At 44.3% G+C, this 20151-nt stretch overlaps 1 protein-coding gene across 1 annotated transcript; it reads right to left on the bottom strand.

Annotated features, from left to right (window-relative positions):
• Positions 1 to 13926: 13926 nt before the first annotated feature.
• On the bottom strand, positions 13927 to 19792 carry LOC133275235 (heat shock factor protein 5-like). Its single transcript, XM_061465081.1, has 7 exons — positions 19291 to 19792; positions 17876 to 18255; positions 16510 to 16512; positions 16055 to 16138; positions 14857 to 15204; positions 14629 to 14770; positions 13927 to 13991 (listed from the first exon to the last, which is right to left on the bottom strand). The coding sequence occupies exons 1-7, from the start codon at positions 19790 to 19792 to the stop codon at positions 13927 to 13929; spliced, it is 1524 nt and encodes a 507-aa protein (XP_061321065.1).
• Positions 19793 to 20151: the final 359 nt, after the last annotated feature.

Raw genomic sequence — 20151 nt, 5'->3', positions numbered from 1 at the left:
GACCTCCAGAAAGGTGCCCCCAACACGGTAATTTGCCCTTGCCTTGCCACCTTAAACACCACTGCCGTACTGATCCTCTGCTGCATCGCTTTGGTGTCCTGGAGCGCGGCTCCACAGTGCCAACGTGCAGCCGCTGTTCCAAAGGACGTAGTGCCAGGACAGAAAGCAGTCGCTGAGCAGCACCTCCACAGGGAGACCTGCAGAATGGTGCTGCCAACGCGGCAAAGAGACCTTGTTTGCCACCAAAACCACCATCTGCGTTCCGCCCCTCTGCTGAATGCACACGGGTGGCCTGGAACATGCACGCGCGATGTGCCAGGACAGAAAGCTCGTGCTGCACATCACCTACACACGGAGACCTTGGGAACAGTGCCACCGACATGGCAAACCACCCTTGCTTAGCCACATAGAAGTGCATCTGCGTGCTGCCTACAGAGTGCACTCTCAAGCGCCACAGAACCAAGCTCCCTAAGTGGAAATGTCCGGATCCTGCTCCTAAGGCTAATGGGTTAGAACAGAAACAAGTAACGGGACATGTTCTACGCAGGGAGTCCTCTGGAACGGTGCTCCCATCACGTAAACAAGGTGCCTTCCTCAACAGTGACACCAACATGGCAATCCACCTTTGCTTAGCCACTTAAACCTACACCTGTGTACGGCCACACGGCAGCACTCTCAGACACCCCATAAAGCAGGCCCCTATGTGCGAATAGCCAGACCCTGCTCCTAAGCCTCATGTCTTAGGACAGAAACAAATAGCTGGGCATGTTCTACACAGAGAGCCCTCTGGAAGGGTGCCACCAACACGGATATCCTCACTTACTTAACTCACATAAAACTCCATTTCTCAAGCCTCACTGGACACCACCATTCAGTGACCGAGACACCGGCTCCCTGAGCGTGAATGTCCAGACTCTGATGCTAAGCCTAAAGTGCCAGGACAGAGAGATGATGCCGGGCATCAGCCACAAACGGCGCTCTCTGCAACAGTGCCACCAACAGGGCAATCCATTTCGGTGTCAACCACCTCTCCTTTTTTTTTTTTTTTTTTTTCTTCCTGGGGTTTTCCCCACGGGTTTTGTTCCACTCTTTTTAACCCCACGGTTATTTTATCCCCACGTTTTCCCCCTTCCAGTTCCCCTCCTGCTCCCATCTTCACACACACCTCCCTTTTTTTAATTATTATTTGGGTGGGGCTTTGGGTGCAGTTTTTGTTTGGTTGGGTTTGGTTTTTAATTTTTTCCATGTTCCTTTTTTTTCCCGTATTTTTTCCCACATTTTTTTGTCCAACATTTTTTAACCTCTCCCCGGGTTTTTTCCCCTCCCCCCCCCATTACCATTTTTTTCTCTCCACCGGTTGGTGGTGGTAGGGAGGGGTGTGTGTGTCTTTTTTTCCAGTTTCTCCTCCTGCCTTTTTCTCCTCCCCTCCACACTTCACCTCCCCCCCCCCGCCATTTCCCACCCCACGGGGTGGGGTTTTTTGGTTGCTTTTTTTTGTTCTTGGGGTTTTCCCCCTTCCCCTTCCTTTTCTTTTGCTGGGTTTCCCCCGGGTGAGTGCTTTTTGTTTGTTTTGTTTTGTTTTTTTTTGGTGGGTGGTGTGTTTTTTGTTGGGTTTCTGGGATTGTTAAGTTTGGTTTTTTTTTTTCTGGTTTTTCTTCCCCCCAAAGAATTTTTGCGGTTTCTTTTTTCTTTATTCCTTTTATCCATTTATTTAATTACTATTATTTCATTTATATTTTGCGGGATTTTATCTGTTTTTTATCCATGCATTTTATCCACTTTTTCTCCCCCCTTCCCCCTCGCACATTTTACCCCCTTCTGGTTGGTGCGTTTTTTCCACACAGACCGTGCCCCTTCCCCCCCCGTTTTCTCCCCTGTCCCTTCTGCCCCCCAAATCTCCCCCTCTCCACGTTTTTCCCCCTCCCCAATGATTTTTTTTTCCCCACTGGTTGGTTGATTTCTTCCCCACAGTGTTGGGGTTATCCCTCACCCACCTTTTTTATTTCGGCTGGGAGCAGCACTCTCTGATGATCCACAAAACAGCTCCTAAAGTGGCGTGACACTTCTCAACAGAGATGCGGTCGGTTGTGACTTTTTTGCTAAAGATTGTTTCCTAAAGGGTTATGTGAGAAAACGGAGACCATATGCTCAGGAAGATGTATCTGTACTCTGCTGTCAGTTTAAATACCTAACAAGCTCAGTATCACAGTCTGTATTACAAAGGCGCTGAAGTGCCTTTGCACCTTGCAGTGCCCTTGTGAGGTTTTATGATGCCCGTGTTACAGATGTAAAATCAAAGTTGGCTTTGGAAATCTCCACTGGCTGAGAACTGCGTCCCCGTTTTACAAGGCTGTGCTAGTTGCTACTGTTAAAGTTTCTGGCCAGATCTGCTGTAAACTGAACAGTTACAAGCTGTAAATATGGCGTGGTCAGTGATGCTGTCATGGTTAATACCACAGAATAGTTGTGGTTGGAAGATGCCTCTGCAGATCCTCTAGTCCAACCCTCCTGCTAAAGGCAGGGTCAACCAGGACAGGGCAGGGCAGGTAGTGCCAAGCTGCTGTGTACCACCGTGGATGCCTTTTGCTCTGTCTGTGCCAAGGTAACCCCTTTCTCTGCCTCAGGAGGTAATACTGAACGTTGAGTAAGGACAGTAAGAAGCAATAACAAGTGCTAAATTTACTCCTGCTCTCTTATGCAGAGTCCAGGGAGGGTTTAGATGAGCTCCTAGGCAGAAGTTCTTCCCTGTGAGGGTGCTGAGGAGGTGGCCCAGGGCTCCCAGAGAAGCTGTGGCTGCCCCATCCCTGGCAGCGTTCAAGGCCAGCTTGGACGGGGCTTGGAGCAAGCTGCTCTAGTGGAAGGTGTCCCCGCCCGTGGCAGGGCTTGGAGCTGGATGAGCTTTGAGGTCCCTTCGACACAAACCAGTCTGGGATCCATCCCGCGATTCCACCGCTCGCTGATGCAGGAGGACGAGCTCTCCCTCGTCCTGCAGCACACGAGCAGCGCGCCCGGGGCTGCCTCCCGCGGCCCAGCCAGTACCACCCGTGTCCGACCGCCGCCACCGGGGACTACGGAACCCCCCGCCCGCGGTCCCGGGCCCCGTCTGTCGGTCGCCGCCGAGTGCCGCGCCGGGGCTGTGTGACGGCGCCATCTAGCGGCGCTCTGGAGCAGCGCCGCCCGCTCCGCCCCGGAGCCGTTACTACTCATCCCCTTCGTTTACCTCGGTGGAACACACGAGCGCACCCGGTGCCCTCGGCAAGGCGCAAGGCGCATTGTATTGTTGCAGCAGCATGCTTTCACAGTGCTGCGGTTAGTGCGTTACTGCAGTTGAACCTCGGGCCACGTTACTAACCAAAGCACTTCAAGAAAGCCACCCAAGCGCGCTGACCTTGTCGCAAAGAACCAGGTTTTGCCTGCCCTTCGCAGGCAGCAGTTAAGTTCAGCAGTCTAAAGGGGTGAAGAACACACGGGCACACGTGAGGATGGAGGCACGCACCCAGAGGTAGAGTGCAAGCTGGATCGTTTATTGAAAAGATGACACGATATTTAGATGCTTCCAAGCAATTAGCCAAGCACATCTGCGTTTGCCTTGCGGTTACATCAGGTGAAAGGTCTATCTGATTTTCTTATCGACATCCTCTTTCCAGTTCTGACGTCCTCGTTCCTTGCCAGTTCCAACGTCTTCCAAGTACCAGTCAGGGACAGGTCACTCTTAATCGCCTGCTGTAGTTCCTCCTTCCCATGCTCTCTGACAGCTTTGATACATTCCAACCCCCACAGGCACACACACATAAATAACCCCCAAACAGCCCGAACCACCCCCCCACCCCCGATTTTACAAACTAACATGCCCACAGCTTACTTCCATCTTACAAACTTCTCACACCTAGATTCTACTTCCCAGGATTTCTGCAAAGGCGCCCGGGGGGGGGTGGGGTGGGGGTGCGTGTGTGTGTGTGTAATGAAAGCCAACAGGCTTTCTGCATGTGTTGTCCTACTTATACACCTTGAGATTCCAGCTGCAGCGCCCTGCTCCAGAAACAACCACTCACATTGCAGTTTATTCCTTGAACGCCTAAAGCTACGCGAGGATGAGAAAACCCAGGTAACAGCGCCTGGGGGTGTTTAGTCTGGAGAAGAGAAAGCTCGGGGAGGACCTTATCACTCTTTACAACCGCCTGACAAGAGGATGGAGCCAGGAGGGGGCTGGTCTCTGCTCCGAAGGAATGGAACAAAAGCAAACGGCCTCTTTGGAAGGTAAAGAAAAGCATGAATTTCAATCACTTTTGCTGTACTCAGAGTTGTAAAAGCGGGTGATGCACAGGTATGTTACAGAACCATTAATACTGGGGGTACAGCCTAGCCTGCCTTAATCCTCAAACCTTTTGTTCCACTTCATGCTAGAGATTTGCTAGAATTCAGCCTCTAGCTTTGCCTACAGCCATGTACTACGTAACTGTATTCTGCTTTATGCTATAGAACAGTTAGGACAACTAAGAAAAAGCAACTGTTTTCCTAGGGTTTTCATTTCTCTTCCATCACCATCTGTTACATATTTCACACTGTTCAACTCTATACCCAAATTGCTCACAAACCCATAAAACAAAGACCTGATGGGATTAATTCTCATCAAGCTCTTTCTTTTTTTCTGAAAAGGAAATTGCACCTCTTGTACCTCAATCTGCTCCTTGGTGCTTGCTTCATATCCATTCATGATCACATCTTCTCTTCTCTTTGATCCACCCTTTGGCTTTCCCCTGCCTCCAACTCCTTCACTGCTTTTTGGGAATGCTTTGTATTTCATTTTTCTTTCTGACTCATTTTCCATCTTTTTTCTTTTCCTTGCTCAGATCTTGGTACGGTTCTGGAAGCTGGGAGGTTCCATGTCCTTTAAACATACTCCTGGAAGTCTGGCCTCTTTGATGCTTGCTCCACTTCTGGTGCACAACTGGTTAAAGATCTCAGAATATCTCCCTCAATATCCAACCAAGTGCCAGGATTTCCCAGTTCACTATTTTGACCTTGTATAACCTATAAACAAATTCCTCTTCATCTGCAGAAGAACAAGCAATGATAATCCCATGCTTTTTAACCAAATCGGGTCTAATAGGAACATAGAATCATAGAATAGTTAGCGTTGGAAAGGACCTTAGGATCAAGTTCCAACCCCCCTGCCATGGGCAGGGACACTTCACACCAAACCATATCACCCAAGGCTCTGTCCAGCCTGGCCTTGAACACCGCCAGCGATGGAGCATTCACAACTCCCTTGGGCAACCCATTCCAGTGCCTCACCAGCCTTACAGTAAAGAACTTCCCCCTTAAATCCAATCTAAACTTCCGCTGTTTAAGTTCTAACCCGTTACCCCTTGTCCTATCGCTACAGGCCCTAATGAAGAGTCCCTCTCCAGCACCCCTATAGCCCCCCTTCAGATACTGGAAGGCTGCTATGAGGTCTCCATGCCGCCTTCTCTTCTCCAGGCTGAACAGCCCCAACTTTCTCAGCCTGTCTTCATAATAGCGTAACAGCAACTTCCTTTATCTAGTCTGCTAACAGCAGAGAGCTGCCACCAATTGTTTCCTACACAAGACCGTCCCTCTGTGCCATTCCTTTAAAAATGGAAATTTCCTTAACAGTTCTTAAAGATTAATCAAGTTAGATCCATCCAAATTAAAAGGTAACATACTAAATGTTCAGGAATTGCACTGTATTTAAAACGCTCACTAGAATCTGCTCCACTTCTATGTGTGGCTACTGAAGCTGCTCAGTTCCTTTTCCTCTTTAATTGCCAACGTGTGGAGGCCCTTCGGGAACGAGTGATGTGAAGAAGGTTGTGATAAAGGACCAAGCAGAAGCCGTGAATCCAGGCTGCTGCATTGTATTGGCATCTTCACCTGCATCTTCTCCACTGTCTTCATCAATCCCATCATCCATAAGTCGTTCCTTTAAAAACAGAAATGGAAGCAATTCAGCTGCTTCTTTTCAGACCTCTAACACGAGGTCACCAGCAGCACCTTCCTATGTTAAGCAACTTCTCTCAGAACAACCTCCTGAAGAATAACTAGCACGAAAAGAGTCTGCCATTGAAGTAGAGACCATCGGCAATTGTCAGCCTAGAAAAACACAGGATTTAAGCTGCAGGCACAACACTGAGACCCAAACTGAAAGCTTTGGGGTTAATTTGACTCTCTTTCATTGAAGTTGACTTTCTGTGCAGGCATTACAGCATACTTTATAATCCATAGGAGTCTCAGAAGACACGTCTGCTCTTTACTCACCATCTCTTCAAGATGAGCGTTATTTGCATGTTGCCCATCACGATTCACATCCACCTTAATGGCTACCTGCTCTTGGCCTCACTCCTGCTTAAAGGGGAACCATCCAGCTCGGTGTCTGTGAAAGAAAAAGGAACAGCTGAAAAGCAATCTTTTGAATGGAACAAAAAGGTTCTTCTGCTATACTTGCTCCCTAAATGCAAATGTCCAGCCCCTGCTCCTAAGCCTAATGCGTTAGGAGAGGAAGCAGGAGCTGGGCATGTTCTCTGCAGATTGCTCTCGGAATAGTCCCTTCAACATGGATATCCTCACTTACTTAGTCACCCAAAACTCCTTCTCTGTGAAGTCTCACTGGGCACCGCTCTCTGGCGAGCGACACACCAGCTCCCTAAGTAGCAATGTCCAGACCCTGCTCCTAAGCCTAATGTGTTAGGACAGAAACCAGGACCTGGGCAAGTCCTACAGGTGGTGCACTCCAGAACAGCCCCTCCAACACGGATATCCTCGCTTACTTAGGCACCTAAAAGCCCATCTCTGTAAATTCTCACCGGCCAGCACCCTCCAGTGAGATGCTTTGGGGGATGCTCCGGTGACCCCCTCCCGGACACACCGGGACCGGGCACCCCCGGGGCCTCCCTGCCCGCTCCCCTGGCGCTGTCCCGGCTGCCCCCCTCCCGCTCCCACCGGTTCACCCCCGCACAGGAGATGCGCTCCCGCCGCACGCCTCTGACCGCCACTTGCAAGCCGAGGGCAGCGCGGGGCTGAGCTGACCCCGCCCCGCCGCCTCCCCGCCACTTACCGGGGCGCTGTCGGACGGGCGGGGCGGACCCCGAGGGCACGGACCCGGAGCCGCCGCTGCCCAGCAGCGCTCCCACGCGGTGCAGCCGCTCCAGGGGCTCCTTCTCTGGGCCGGTGCTGCCTCGCCAGACCCAGCGGCAGCGGCTCGGAGCGGGAGCGGAGCCGGGAGCGGCAGAGCGGAGCGCAGCGGCGCGGAGAGCCCCGGCGGGAGGCCCCGGGGGCTGGGGGGAAGCGGGGGGCACCAACGCGGGGAGCGGCGGAGGGAGGGCTCTTGTTCATCGCGGGCAAACCGCAGGGTCGTGTCCCCCCCGCGGAGGGCTGCATCCAGCCTTGCCCGTGCTGCTCCCGGGGGCTGCTCCTGGGCACCGCGGCTCGGAGAGCCTTTGGGGAACCTGCGGAGTCAGTCTCGCTGGGAGACAAACCGCTGGGCCCCGCAGCAGCCGCTCTGTGCTCCGCAGCACGCTCGCAGCATCCTTCATCCCGCAGCTCCGTGAGAAAGGGATGGCTCCGTCACATCAAGGGCTTCCTTTTATTGCAGTCCGCATGGAAAACAAGCAAGATTCCTGCCTTCCCTACGCTGGGCACTATGAACACAAACCCCGCTGGCTCAACCCTCGGTCCCGTGGCCAGAGCCGACAGCGCGCACAGCCGGGGGAAGCTCCCCCCCCGCCCCAGCCCCAAACAAGACACCCCTGCAGAACAGCAACCCTCACCTGCAGGCTGAGAACCTGCTCGTGCCAGGGAAACGGCAGCCACCACAACTACGGCCCCAGGGAGCTGGAGCCGCTCCGCACCGCGGCCAGCCTGCTGGCGGAGACCCGAGGGCGGGCACGGGACACGCACGGAGGGAAGGACCCGCACGGAAAACCTGGGGAGCACGGCTCACAGACTGCAAACGCCCGGCACCTGCTCTGACACCCGATGTGCCGGGACAGAAAGCTCGTGCTGCCCATCACCTACACAGGGAGACCTCGGGACGACACAGTGCCACCAACATGGCAATCCACCCTTGCTTAGCCGCATACATACTTCTGCGTCCTGCCTAAATAGAGTGCACTCTCAGGCACCACAGAACCAAGCTCCCGAAGGGTGAATGTCCAGATCCTGATCCGAAATCTAATGCGTTAGTTCAAAACCAAACAGCTGGGCATGTCCTACACACAGTGCTCTCCAAAACACTGCCACCAACTTGAATATTCCCACTTACTTACACAACTACAAGTCCATCCCTGTAAAGCCACATAGGGCACCACTCTCCAGCAATCGAGACCCCGGCTCCCTAAGTGTGAATGTCCAGATCCTGCTCCTTAGCCTCATGTGTCAGAACAGTAACAAATACCCGGACATGTTCTAAACAGTGTGTCCTGCAGAACAGCGCCAACAACATGGATATCCTCACTTCCTTCCACACCTAAAATCCTGTAAAGCCTCACTGGACACCACACTCCAGTAATCAAGACTCCAGCTCCCTAAGTGCCAGTGTCCAGAACCTGCTCCTAAGCCTAATGTCTTAGGACAGAAACAGGAGCTGGACACGTGCTGCCCAGCTATAAAGCTATAAATGAGATACACATTTAGGAAGAAAGCTATAAATAACATAAATTTATTAATAAAGATATAAGTAACATACAAATTTACGCAGACAGCAATAATAACATATAAATATAGAAATAAAGCTATAAGTAACATACAAATATATGAAGAAAGGTAGAAACAGATAAATTTATTAACAAAGCTATAAATAAATTAATAAAGCTATACATAACAAAGTTATGAATACAGCTATAACAAATTTATACATAAAGCAATAAAGTTATGAATAAAGCTATAAATAAAATAAATTAATAAAGCTACACATAACAAAGTTATGAATAATGCTATAACACAAATTTATACATAAAGCTATAAATAACATACAAAGTTATGAAAAAAGTTAAAATAACATATTTATGAATAAAGCTAAAAATAAGATACAAACTTATGAATAAAGCTATAAATAAGAGAGAAATTTATGAAGCTAAAAATAGCATAAATTTATTAATAAAGCTATAAACAGCATACAAATTTAGAATAAAGCTCTAAATAACAAATTTAGAAAGCTATAACAGGCAAATTTACGAGTAAAGTTATAAATAACAAATTTATTAGTAAAGCTATAAATTACACACAAACTTATGAATAAAGCTATAAATAACAGAAATTTATTAATAAAGCTATACATTACACACAAACTTATGAATGAAGCTATAAAAGAAATTTATTAATAAAGCTATGAATAAAATAAAAATCTATGAATAAAGCTAAAAATAACACACAAATTTATGAATAAAGCTATAATTAACATACAAATTTAAGAATAAAGCTATAAATGAAAAATGAATAAAGCTATAAATAACATATAATGCTAGGAGTAAAGTTAAAAATAACATTTACATTTATTAATAAAGCTATGAACAACAAATTTATGAAAAAAGCTATACATAACAAATCTATGAATAACGCCATAAAAAAGACACAAATTTATGAATAAAGATAAAAATAAGAAAAAAATGTATATATAAAGCTATAAATAAATAAAAATTATGAATAAAGCTATAAATAACAAAAAATATTAATAAATCTATAAATAACATAAAAATTATGACTAAAGCTCGAAATAAGATACAAATTTATTATTAAAGCTATAAATACCGTATAAATTAAAGAGTAAAGTTATAAATAAAATAGAAATTTACGAATAAAGCTATAAATAAGAAACAAATTAAAGAATGAAGCTATAAATAAAAAAAAAATTTGTACATAAAGCTATAAATAACATAAAAAATAAGAATAAAGCTATAAATAAAATACAAACTTATGAAGAAAGCTATCAGTAAGATATAAATTTATGAATAAAGCTATAAATAAGATAAAAATCTATGAATAAAGCTATAAATAAGATACAGATTTATTACTAAAGCTATAAATACCATATAAACTAAAGAGTAAAGTTATAAATAACATAGAAATTTATGAATAAAGCTATACATAAGATACACATTTACGAATAAAGCTATAAATAAAAAATAAATTTATACATAAAGCTATAAATAACATAAAAATTTATGAAGGCTATAAATAACAAATTCATTAATAAAGCTACAAATATCATAAAATTATGAAGAAAGCTGTAAATAAAATACAAATTTATGAATAAAGCTATAAATACCATTTAAATTTATGAATAAAGCTATAAATAACAAACATTTATGAAGGCTATAAATAACATAGAAATTTATGAATAAAGCTCTCAAGAACATATAAATTCATTAATAGAGCTATAAATACCATTAAATTATGAATAAAGCTATAAATAAGATGTAAATTCCTGAAAAAAGCTAAAAATAAAGATATAAATTTCTGAAGAAAGCCATAAATAAGATCCAAATTATTTCTAAAGCTATAAATACCATATAAATTTATGAATAAAGCTATAAATAACATAAAAATTTATGAAGGATATAAATAAAAGACAAATTTATGAATAAAGCTATAAAGTCAATACTAAAGCTATAAACATCATTTAAATTGATGAATAAAGCTATAAATAAGATATAAATTTATGAAAACAGCTATAAATAAGAAATAAATTTATATATAAAGCTCTAAATAACAGAAAAAAAGAATAAAGCAATAAATAACATAAAAATTTATGAAGTCTATAAATAACATAAAATCATTAATAAAGCTATAAATATCATAAAACTGTGAATAAAGCTATAAATAAGATATACATTTCTGAAGAAAGCTAAAAATAAAATACAAATTTATTACTAATGCTATAAATAAGATATAAATTTCTGAAGAAAGCTATAAATAACATAAAAATTTCTGAAGAAAGCTATAAAGAACATATAAATTCATTAATAAAGCTATAAATATCATAAAATTATGAATAAAGCGACAAATAAAATATAAATTTAGAAACAAAGCTATAAATAACAAAAAAGAATAAAGCTATAAATAACATAAAAATTTATGAAGGCTATAAATAACAAATTCATTAATAAAGCTACAAATATCATAAAATTATGAAGAAAGCTATAAATAACATAAACATTTATGAAGGCTATAAATAACATACAAATTTATGAATAAATTCTCAAGAACATGTAAGTTCATTAATAGGGCTATAAATATCATTAAATTAGGAATAAAGCTATAAATAAGATGTACATTTCTGAAGAAAGCTAAAAATAAAGATATAAATTTCTGAAGAAAGCCATAAATAAGATCCAAATTATTTCTAAAGCTATAAATATCATATAAATTTATGAATAAAGCTACAAATAACATAAAAAATTATGAAGGATATAAATAAAAGACAAATTTATGAATAAAGCTATAAAGTCATTACTAAAGCTATAAATATCATTTAAATTTATGAATAAAGCTATAAATAAGATACAAATTTATGAATACAGCTATAAAGAAGAAATAAATTTATACATAAAGCTATAAATAACAGAAAAAAAGAATAAAGCAATAAAGAACATAAAAATTTATGAAGGCTATAAATAACATAAAATTATTTCTAAAGCTATAGATACCATAAAAATTTATGAAGGCTATAAATAAAATACAAATTTATGAATAAAGCTATAAAGTCATTAATGAAGCTATAAGTATCATAAAATTATTAATAAAGCTATAAATATCATAAAATTATGAATAAAGCTACAAATAAGATATAAATTTATGAATTAAGCTATAAAGAACATATAAATTCATTAATAAAGCTATAAATAGCATAAAATTATGAATAAAGCTAAAAATAAGAGAAATTTTTGAAGAAAGCTATAAATAAGACACACATTTATGAATAAAGCTATAAATAAGATATAAATTTATGACTAAAGTTATAAATAACATACAAATTTATGACTAAAGCTATAAAGAAGATATTAATGTATGACTAAAGCTATAAATAAGATTCAAAACTATGAATAAAGCTATAAATAACATATAAATTTCTGAAGAAAGCTATAAATAACATACAAATTTATGACTAAAGCTATAAATTAGATATAAATTTATGACTAAAGCTATAAATAAGATTCAAATCTATGACTAAAGCTATAAATAGGATATAAATTAATGACTAAAGCTATAAATAACATATTAATTTATATATAACTCTATAAATAACATACAAATTTAGGAATAAAGCTATAAATAAGATATAAATTTATGATTAAAGCTATAAATAACATATTAATTTATAAATAACGCTATAAATAACATACAAACTTAGGAATAAAGCTATAAATAAGATATAAATTTATGACTAAAGTTATAAATAACATACAAATTTATGACTAAAGCTATAAAGAAGATATTAATGTATGACTAAAGCTGTAAATAAGATTCAAAACTATGAATAAAACTATAAATAACATATAAATTTCTGAAGAAAGCTATAAATAACATACAAATTTATGACTAAAGCTATAAATTAGATATAAATTTATGACTAAAGCTATAAATAAGATTCAAATCTATGACTAAAGCTATAAATAGGATATAAATTTATGACTAAAGCTATAAATAAAATATTAATTTATATATAACTCTATAAATAACATACAAATTTAGGAATAAAGCTATAAATAAGATATAAATTTATGATTAAAGCTATAAATAACATTAATTTATAAATAACGCTATAAATAACATACAAATTTAGGAATAAAACTAGAAATAAGATTCAAATCTATGACTAAAGCTATAAATAAGATATAAATTTATGACTAAAGCGATAAATAAAATATAAATTTAGGAATAAAGCTAGAAATAACATATCAATTTATAAATAACGCTATAAATAACATACAAATTTAGGAATAAAGCTAGAAATAAGATTCAAATGTATGACTAAAGCTATAAATAAGATACAAATTTATGAATAAAGCTATAAATAACATATGAATTTATAAATAACGCTATAAATAACACAGGTTTAGGAATAAAGCTATAAATAAGATTCAAATCTATGACTAAAGCTATAAATGAGATATAAATTTAGAAATAAAGCTATAAATTACATATTAATTTATAAATAACGCTATAAATAACATACAAATTTAGGAATAAAGCTAGAATTAAGATTCAAATCTATGACTGAAGCTATAAATAAGATATAAATATATGACTAAAGCTACAAATAAGATTCAAAACTATGAATAAAGCTATAAATGAGATTCAAATCTATATAAATAATATACAAATTTATAACTAAAGCTATAAATTAGATATAAATTTATGACTAAAGCTATAAATAACATATTAATTTATAAATAACGCTATAAATAACATACAAATTTAGGAATAAAGCTAGAAATAAGATTCAAATCTATGACTAAAGCTATAAATAAAGATAAAAATTTAGGACTAAAGCTATAAATAAGCTACAAATCTATGACTAAAGCTATAAATAAGATATAAATTTATGACTAAAGCTATAAATAAAAGATTAATTTATAAATAACGCTATAAATAACATACAAATTTAGGAATAAAGCTCGAAATAAGATTCAAATCTATGACTAAAGCTATAAATAAGATATAAATTTATGACTAAAGCTATAAATAACTTATTAAGTTATAAATAACGCTATAAATAACATACAGATTTAGGAATAAAGCTAGAAATAACACATAAATTGAGGAATAGAGCTATCAAGGACATAAGAGTTAGGAAACAGAACAGAAGAGGTTTGACCCTGAACCCAGGCTCCAGCTCTGTGCCGAGCGCTGCTGCCGGACTCGCAGGAGGGAACCAGCCGCCAGCCGCTCCACGGGTTCACACGCTCCTCACTCCGCCGTCTTCCTCCAGAAGCAGCCCCGCTTACAGGCTCCACCTTCCGGCTCCTGGGGATCTAGGAAGCAAACACCACCGAGGAAGTGGCAGGCTTTGCCTACGGCTCAGCTGGCAGCACGCACAGCACCTCTGCTGCCATCAGGGACAGTCCAATCTGGCCAAAGGCGGCCTGCGACTTGAAAATCTGAGCGTGTTTTTCTCCTGTGTTGCAGCACACGGATCAGCAGGCTGCTGTGACATTTATTTAGTGATCTGAGCCACAAAGGTTGCGCTCGGGCACTCACTTGGGCAGCGTGGTGGGGTTTTCCCCTCTTACGTCAACAGTCACCTCATTAGTCGGAGTTCCCTTTGTGGCACTCTCACCCTCCAGCAAACATACCCACAGCCTGCATCTCACTGCTGTGTACTGTGACATGCAGGGCTCTGACACAACTCCCAAAACTTCAGCGTTTATTGACTGAGAGAATTTATTCCCTGGTCCACCTAGGAGTCCTCACCACCAGCTTACGTATAGAAGCGTGTCGGCAAGTACGCCGAGAGCTCCTACGAGTGCAAGAGTTGAAGTGAAGGCCCAGTGAGGTACTTAACACTGCAGACAATAACTCAGCTCTTGTGATCTCCCCTTGCCGCAAGAGTTTCAGAGCAGCTGTCTTGGCCACCTCTAAAAAAGGCAGGCTCTCTTAGCAGGGACTTACCCTGCTGTGAGCTGTGTCTTCTCTTCCTGCACGGAGGTTTTGCAGAGGACCCTGGCTCTTCCGCAGCTTTCTTCACTGCCTCGCTTCCTGAAGTGAGCTCTCTCTCTTCCCTCGCAGATCCACATTTAACACTCTCATTCTCCTTTAAATAAACACACCAACAAATGAAATAAACCCAAAGACCACTCAATAGTTTCCTGGGGAGTTTTACCTCCATTTAGCACTTACTTGCTCTGCACTGAACAGCTCATCCACAGCAAACATTTCAGATGACTGAGCTGGGTTTTGATCCAGCTGTTCTTCAGGGGCTCCCTGTGTGCTCACAGAGTCTTGTGCTGTTTCAGCAGCAGCAGCGCTTTCTATGGCCGCATTGATGTAGCTTTCCAACAGCTCTCCATCCCAGCTTTCTGCAGGCTCCGGTGTCACTACATCAGCGCTCTGCGATGCATACATCTCCTCGAGAAACTGAAAGACATCTTCGTAGCTTAATTCCGGCAACTTCTCGTCCTCCAATGCATGATGTGCCCCATCAGAAGGCAGGCATTCAGCTGCAGAAGGTGGCTGCAATTCAGGACTCTGCGAGAAACAAAACACAGGGAATTTCCAGATCAAAAAATCACAACCGTTTTGAGTCAGGGCTGATGGCTTTACTGCTTCTGAGGACTGTGCAGGTCAACCCTTTTTCAGCACACACCAGCAGAGCTTGCTTTGCTTATTCCCTCTGAGGAAAAAAGTATCTCCAAGCTGCTGGAATGCGAAAGGAAGCCCTGGCATTTTTACTGAGGTTCTTTTACTATTTCATAAGCCAGGCCACCCAATAAGGTGCAGTTTCCACCAGAATTCTAGAAAGCATTGACAGGTAGCACTGGAGCTCTCCAGTGATAGGATAGGATAGGATAGGATAGGATAGGATAGGATAGGATAGGATAGGATAGGATAGGATAGGATAGGATAGCTCTGAGCTGGGGCCAACTCCAAAAGTCAACTTGGTTCTTCTCACGCATCCAATGAAACTCAGGACTGCCACAAGTTGTCTGGGACACAGAAGTGGAGCTGATTCCCAGTATCATAACATTAAAGAATCCCATTTTGTGCAGGCAAGGACTTTCTTCAAAGATAAACGGAGACTCGTGAACTAAAGCGAATTATGGTGAAGTCAAACATAACACTTTTCGAGGAAAAGAACACTCTGCCGATGAGGACACCCGCAATCCCGCTGCCCTGAAACCTCACCTGCATTACAGCACTGCCCCTTTCGTGTTTCAAAGCGGTGCTTTCAAATGGCCATTGGCAAACCACGTTACTTTCCCTTTCGAAAGCAGATCCAGTCTCAAACTTCTCTCCTTCCTGCTGCAAGAACCCAGAACCCTGCGGTCCATGCATGGGGTCTCCTCCCTTCCCCCTGCTCTCTGTGCGCTGCACTCACCTGCACAAAGACGAAGTCGGTGGACGCCGCAGCAGCAGCACTGGCGCTGACAGTCAGAAGACCTCCCTGGGCAGGGGGTGAACACTGCGGGGTGCCTGCAAAATTCAAACACAGGGATCAGACTGCCAGAACTGGTGCCCAGGGTGTACAGTTCTGTTGCTTACTTGCATTAAACACTGCAGTAACCGCTCTGTAAGCCAACTCCCTGAAATGGATTATGACCTCCCCGCCGATTGTAAGACTGAGTTCTCCACCTTAAAACATATTTCTTCTAAAGTATGTAGACACAGATCCAACATACGCATTGCAGAATTAACCAACACACACGGAATCTTCATATTCACTCCTCTCTATCTTAATATCACCTTTTTTTTGATTTGGCTGCTTGACTGTCTCAACACAACACGCCACAGAAAGGGGATTCAGACAGGAAGGGCATGCATGTTCACGCACACACACTGGAATGAAAATGGGATCTTATTCCAAAAAGCAGCTCTGTAGATGAAGCAGTTTCTGCGGGTCTCAGGTTTTGGTGCCACGCAGAGAGAACTTACAAGGAAAGGCACTACTGGCAGGACAGAGAATCTTTAAAATCTGCAGTCCTTCTGGGCGAGAGAGAAATCCCCCATGAAATCAAATCTAGGCCAATGTTCACAGTAATTAAATGGTACAAGTGTGACTTGAGGCGGCCACGTGATCAGAGGAACTTTTGTCCATTTTGGAGCAACAAACACAAGAGCTAAACAACAGGGAGCGAGCTCGTGGACATCCTTCCACAGCAGCACGAGACACGTGTCTGACTCCTGTTACCTCAAAAGCTCGTTCTGAGCAACCTTAGGATGAAATCTGGACATCTTTCAGAAGAACACCCTGTGACCTGCAAACATATTACAGTTCTGGATTGTGCCAAAAATCGAATGATACCTGGGCTTCACTCCCTGGGAACGCCAAAGGATGTTGACAAAGGCAAGAAAACCACCAAAGAAACCTAAAGGGCTACTGTAAAAACAGGGCGAGAGAGCAAAGGAGAGATTGGCTGTAACCTGCTGGAGTGATCCTAAGGAAACAAACATGTAGTACAAAGAGCCTAGTTTCTAAGAGAAGAAAAGGAAGAACCCAAAGGGAAAAAGCGCTTGTGAAACAGGAGGCAGGTGTAAAACGTAACGTCCTCACCGTAGGCTATAAAAAGCTACGAGTAAAGTAGAAATTGCACAACTCTTGCACTTAGTAGAGCTTATAGTGAAAGCAGCTCGTGAATCAAACGCGCTGTAATGCCTGTACATCAAGGGGACGAGAACACAGGCAACCGTGTAGCAGCCCAGACTGGTGAGCGATTCTGACCGGGTCTGAAGTGCAGAAGGGTGCTCAGAAAGAACGGTTTGCACTCACACCACCTTTTCTTGGTTTTTTTTTGCCAGCTGCAGCAGTGCCTGATCTAACAGCAAGAAAAACTGCACCTGTGGAAATCCCACTGATGGGCTCGGCTGGCAAAGGGGCCAATTCTTTTGTAATACTTCAAGTGCTCCAGCTGAATCAAGATTCCACACACACCTGCTTCACCCACACGCTTTTGTCCTTCCCTGCTCATTGCAGAGAAGGCATTTCTAAGCTCTCCTGTCTCTGATACAGTTCATCTCATCAGAACCAGAAGAAATGAGCGGCTAAAGCACATTCTGTCACAGGCTGGTTGCAAGTATACGGACAGGGAACACACATCTCTTTGCGAGCACACGCGTCAGATACACACGCAGTGACAGAGCACTGGCGGAAAACATTTCATGCATCGCTTGGCAGGAACTTCTCGAGCAGCAAGCGGAGAACTTTTGCCGTACCCGTTGGATCCCGGCCTTGCAAGCACTGCCCTGGAGACGCGCAGCTGCCCCGTTCTGGAAGGGCAGCACCGGCTGGAGCCCCTCGCTGAAGCGGCAGAAGTGAGCACACGGTCTGGAGAGTGTACGTGACCTCCGTGCAACACTTGTGGAGGACGGGAAAGGGAGCCCCCTGGCCTGGGAAAGCTGGGAGAGCCCCGTGCCATGGCAGCCACGCAACAGAACCCTGCCATGGTCTGGAAGGGACCGGAGGCTGCTGGGAAGTCGCTGCCTGGAAAGCAGGGGGCTCCTGGCATGAGGCGGCTGTGCTGGAGGGCGGAAAGCAGCTGTCTGGATGACAAGGTTGAGGAGCCTCTCCTGCAGTCACCAGTCCTGCAAAACAAAGGGAAACAAGGACTAAGGGAAGGAGTTTTCACTGGCCCTGAAAGGCAGGATGAGGAGCCAAGGCTCCACAACGTTCCCTGGGAAGACCACCTTTGCTCCGATATTCTTCATCCAGAAACAGACTCTATTCTTACACCTAAACATACAGTAACTGCTGCAGCACTACCACCTGAACACACAGGAACACCAGTGCTGTGCCAACACACAGCCATCTCTGGAGCATTCAGTCTCCTGAAACCCTCAGGAGCAAGTGATCCCTACTTAGAAATGCGCTATTAGAAATCAAAATGCGCAGGAGCTGACCAAACCGGCACAAGCCGTTTAGGAAGTGCAGCGCGTTACATCAGGCAGTAAGGTAAAATAAAGGGGGAAGGGTGAAGCGGGGCTCTACCGAACTCCAGTGCGGACAGCACAGGGGCAGCCAAGGCAGGGGCAATGTCCAAATCCTAAACGTGACTCTGAGAGCACTTGATCACAAGTCCTTCAGTTTGTCAAGGAAAACAAAACCAAAGCCAGCTTTTTTCCAGGTAGCTCAACCGGTTGAGTGTAAAAAAGCTCAGACTTTGCCGTTTTGTTACTTCCAAGATATTCCCTTTCATCTTCCCTGGTTTCCTCTCTCGGTCAGTTACGGTTTCATGAAATGGTACTTGCCCTCACACGGTTACCCATCGCTTCACACAGATTTAACGACAGCTTATGGAGCAACCCTTCAAGGAGAAGGAACGTCCATCTGGTAGGGCTGTGCCAGCTCCACAGAGCCAGGGTGAGGGTGTTGTTACTGCAGCCCCCGACGGAGGCTGTCTTGCAGCCGAGGGGCAGACGGAACCACACGCGAACCTCGCTCCCCGTGCCTGCCGGCAGCCCATCTCCCTGCATGAACAACAACGGCTTTCCCGCAGCGGCGGAGCTGAGCGGCCGCCAGCAAGGTCAGGCAAGCCTGCTGCCTGCGGGGGTGCCGATCTAGAAACCCCGCAGCACCCAGTGCTTCTCGGGGCCCCGCAGCCCGGGGCCACCCCAGCTCACCGGGCCTGGCAGCCTCGCCGAGCGTCGAGGGCGGGAGCTGGGAGCGCTGTGCCGGGCGGCTGGGCAGCTCCAGGCCGGCCGCCAGCTTCGCCTTGTTGGCCCTCGTCAGGCGCTTGAGGTTTACGAGGAGCTCGGGGCGGTCGCGGCGGAAATGGGGGCTGTAGAAATGGAGCAGAGCCCCGGCGGAGCTGCCGCCATCGCCCCCCGCCGGGTCCTGCAGGGGCCCGGGCCCCGGCCCCAGCTTGCGGAACCCATAGAGGTTCAGCTGGCGGATGAAGCTGGCGAAGTTCCTGGTCTTAAAGACCTCGCCGTCCAGCGCCGCCCCGTCGCCGGCCGCCTCCGCGCCCAGCAGCTCTCGCTCGAAGAGCCGCTGGTCGATGAGCAGCCCCTCGCCGCGGGCATCCCAGCGCACGGAGCCGCAGCGCGGGCTGTTCACCAGCTCCCAGAGCTTGGCCGGGAAATGGCTGGGGTTGAGAGCAGCGGGCAGCCGCTGGCCCTCCATGGCGCTCCCCGACAACGGACGCACTGGCCACTCGCGCTCCAGCGGCCGCCGGGCAACGCCCGGCCCCGTCGGCCCGCCCTGGGGAGCGACACCGGCCCGAGCGCCGCCCGGCACGGGACCGGCTTCAGCCCGCGCTGTCCGCCGGCCCCGGCCCCGCCACCGCCTCGGCACAGCCGCACCTGCAGCATCGCCGGAGCCCGCCGGGCCCGCAGCGCCTCCCCGCTCCCTCAGCCCCGCCGCTCCCCTCGGCCGCTCCCCGGTCCCTCAGCCCCAAGAACAAAATCACGACAACAAGTTAAAAACCAAACCTGCAGCACCAAGACAAAAGCTCAAATCTCATCGCTATGAACAGCTCTCCA

Source organism: Pezoporus flaviventris, unplaced genomic scaffold (assembly GCF_033815535.1).
Source record: "Pezoporus flaviventris isolate CSIRO_AGI_PZ_B2104156 unplaced genomic scaffold, CSIRO_AGI_Pfla_v1 ptg000037l, whole genome shotgun sequence".
Lineage (NCBI taxonomy): Eukaryota > Metazoa > Chordata > Aves > Psittaciformes > Psittacidae > Pezoporus > Pezoporus flaviventris.
This window is presented reverse-complemented; position numbering and strand designations above follow the sequence as displayed.

Excerpts from the sequence above, each read along its gene's own strand:
- LOC133275235 (XM_061465081.1), bottom strand. The coding sequence starts at position 19,792 with ATGGAGGGCCAGCGGCTGCCCGCTGCTCTCAACCCCAGCCATTTCCCG. Across the intron at positions 15,205-16,054 it reads CCGACTTCGTCTTTGTGCAG|AGTCCTGAATTGCAGCCACC; the intron begins GTGAGTGCAGCG and ends TGTTTCTCGCAG. Across the intron at positions 13,992-14,628 it reads AAGACACAGCTCACAGCAGG|ATCCCCAGGAGCCGGAAGGT; the intron begins GTAAGTCCCTGC and ends TTTGCTTCCTAG.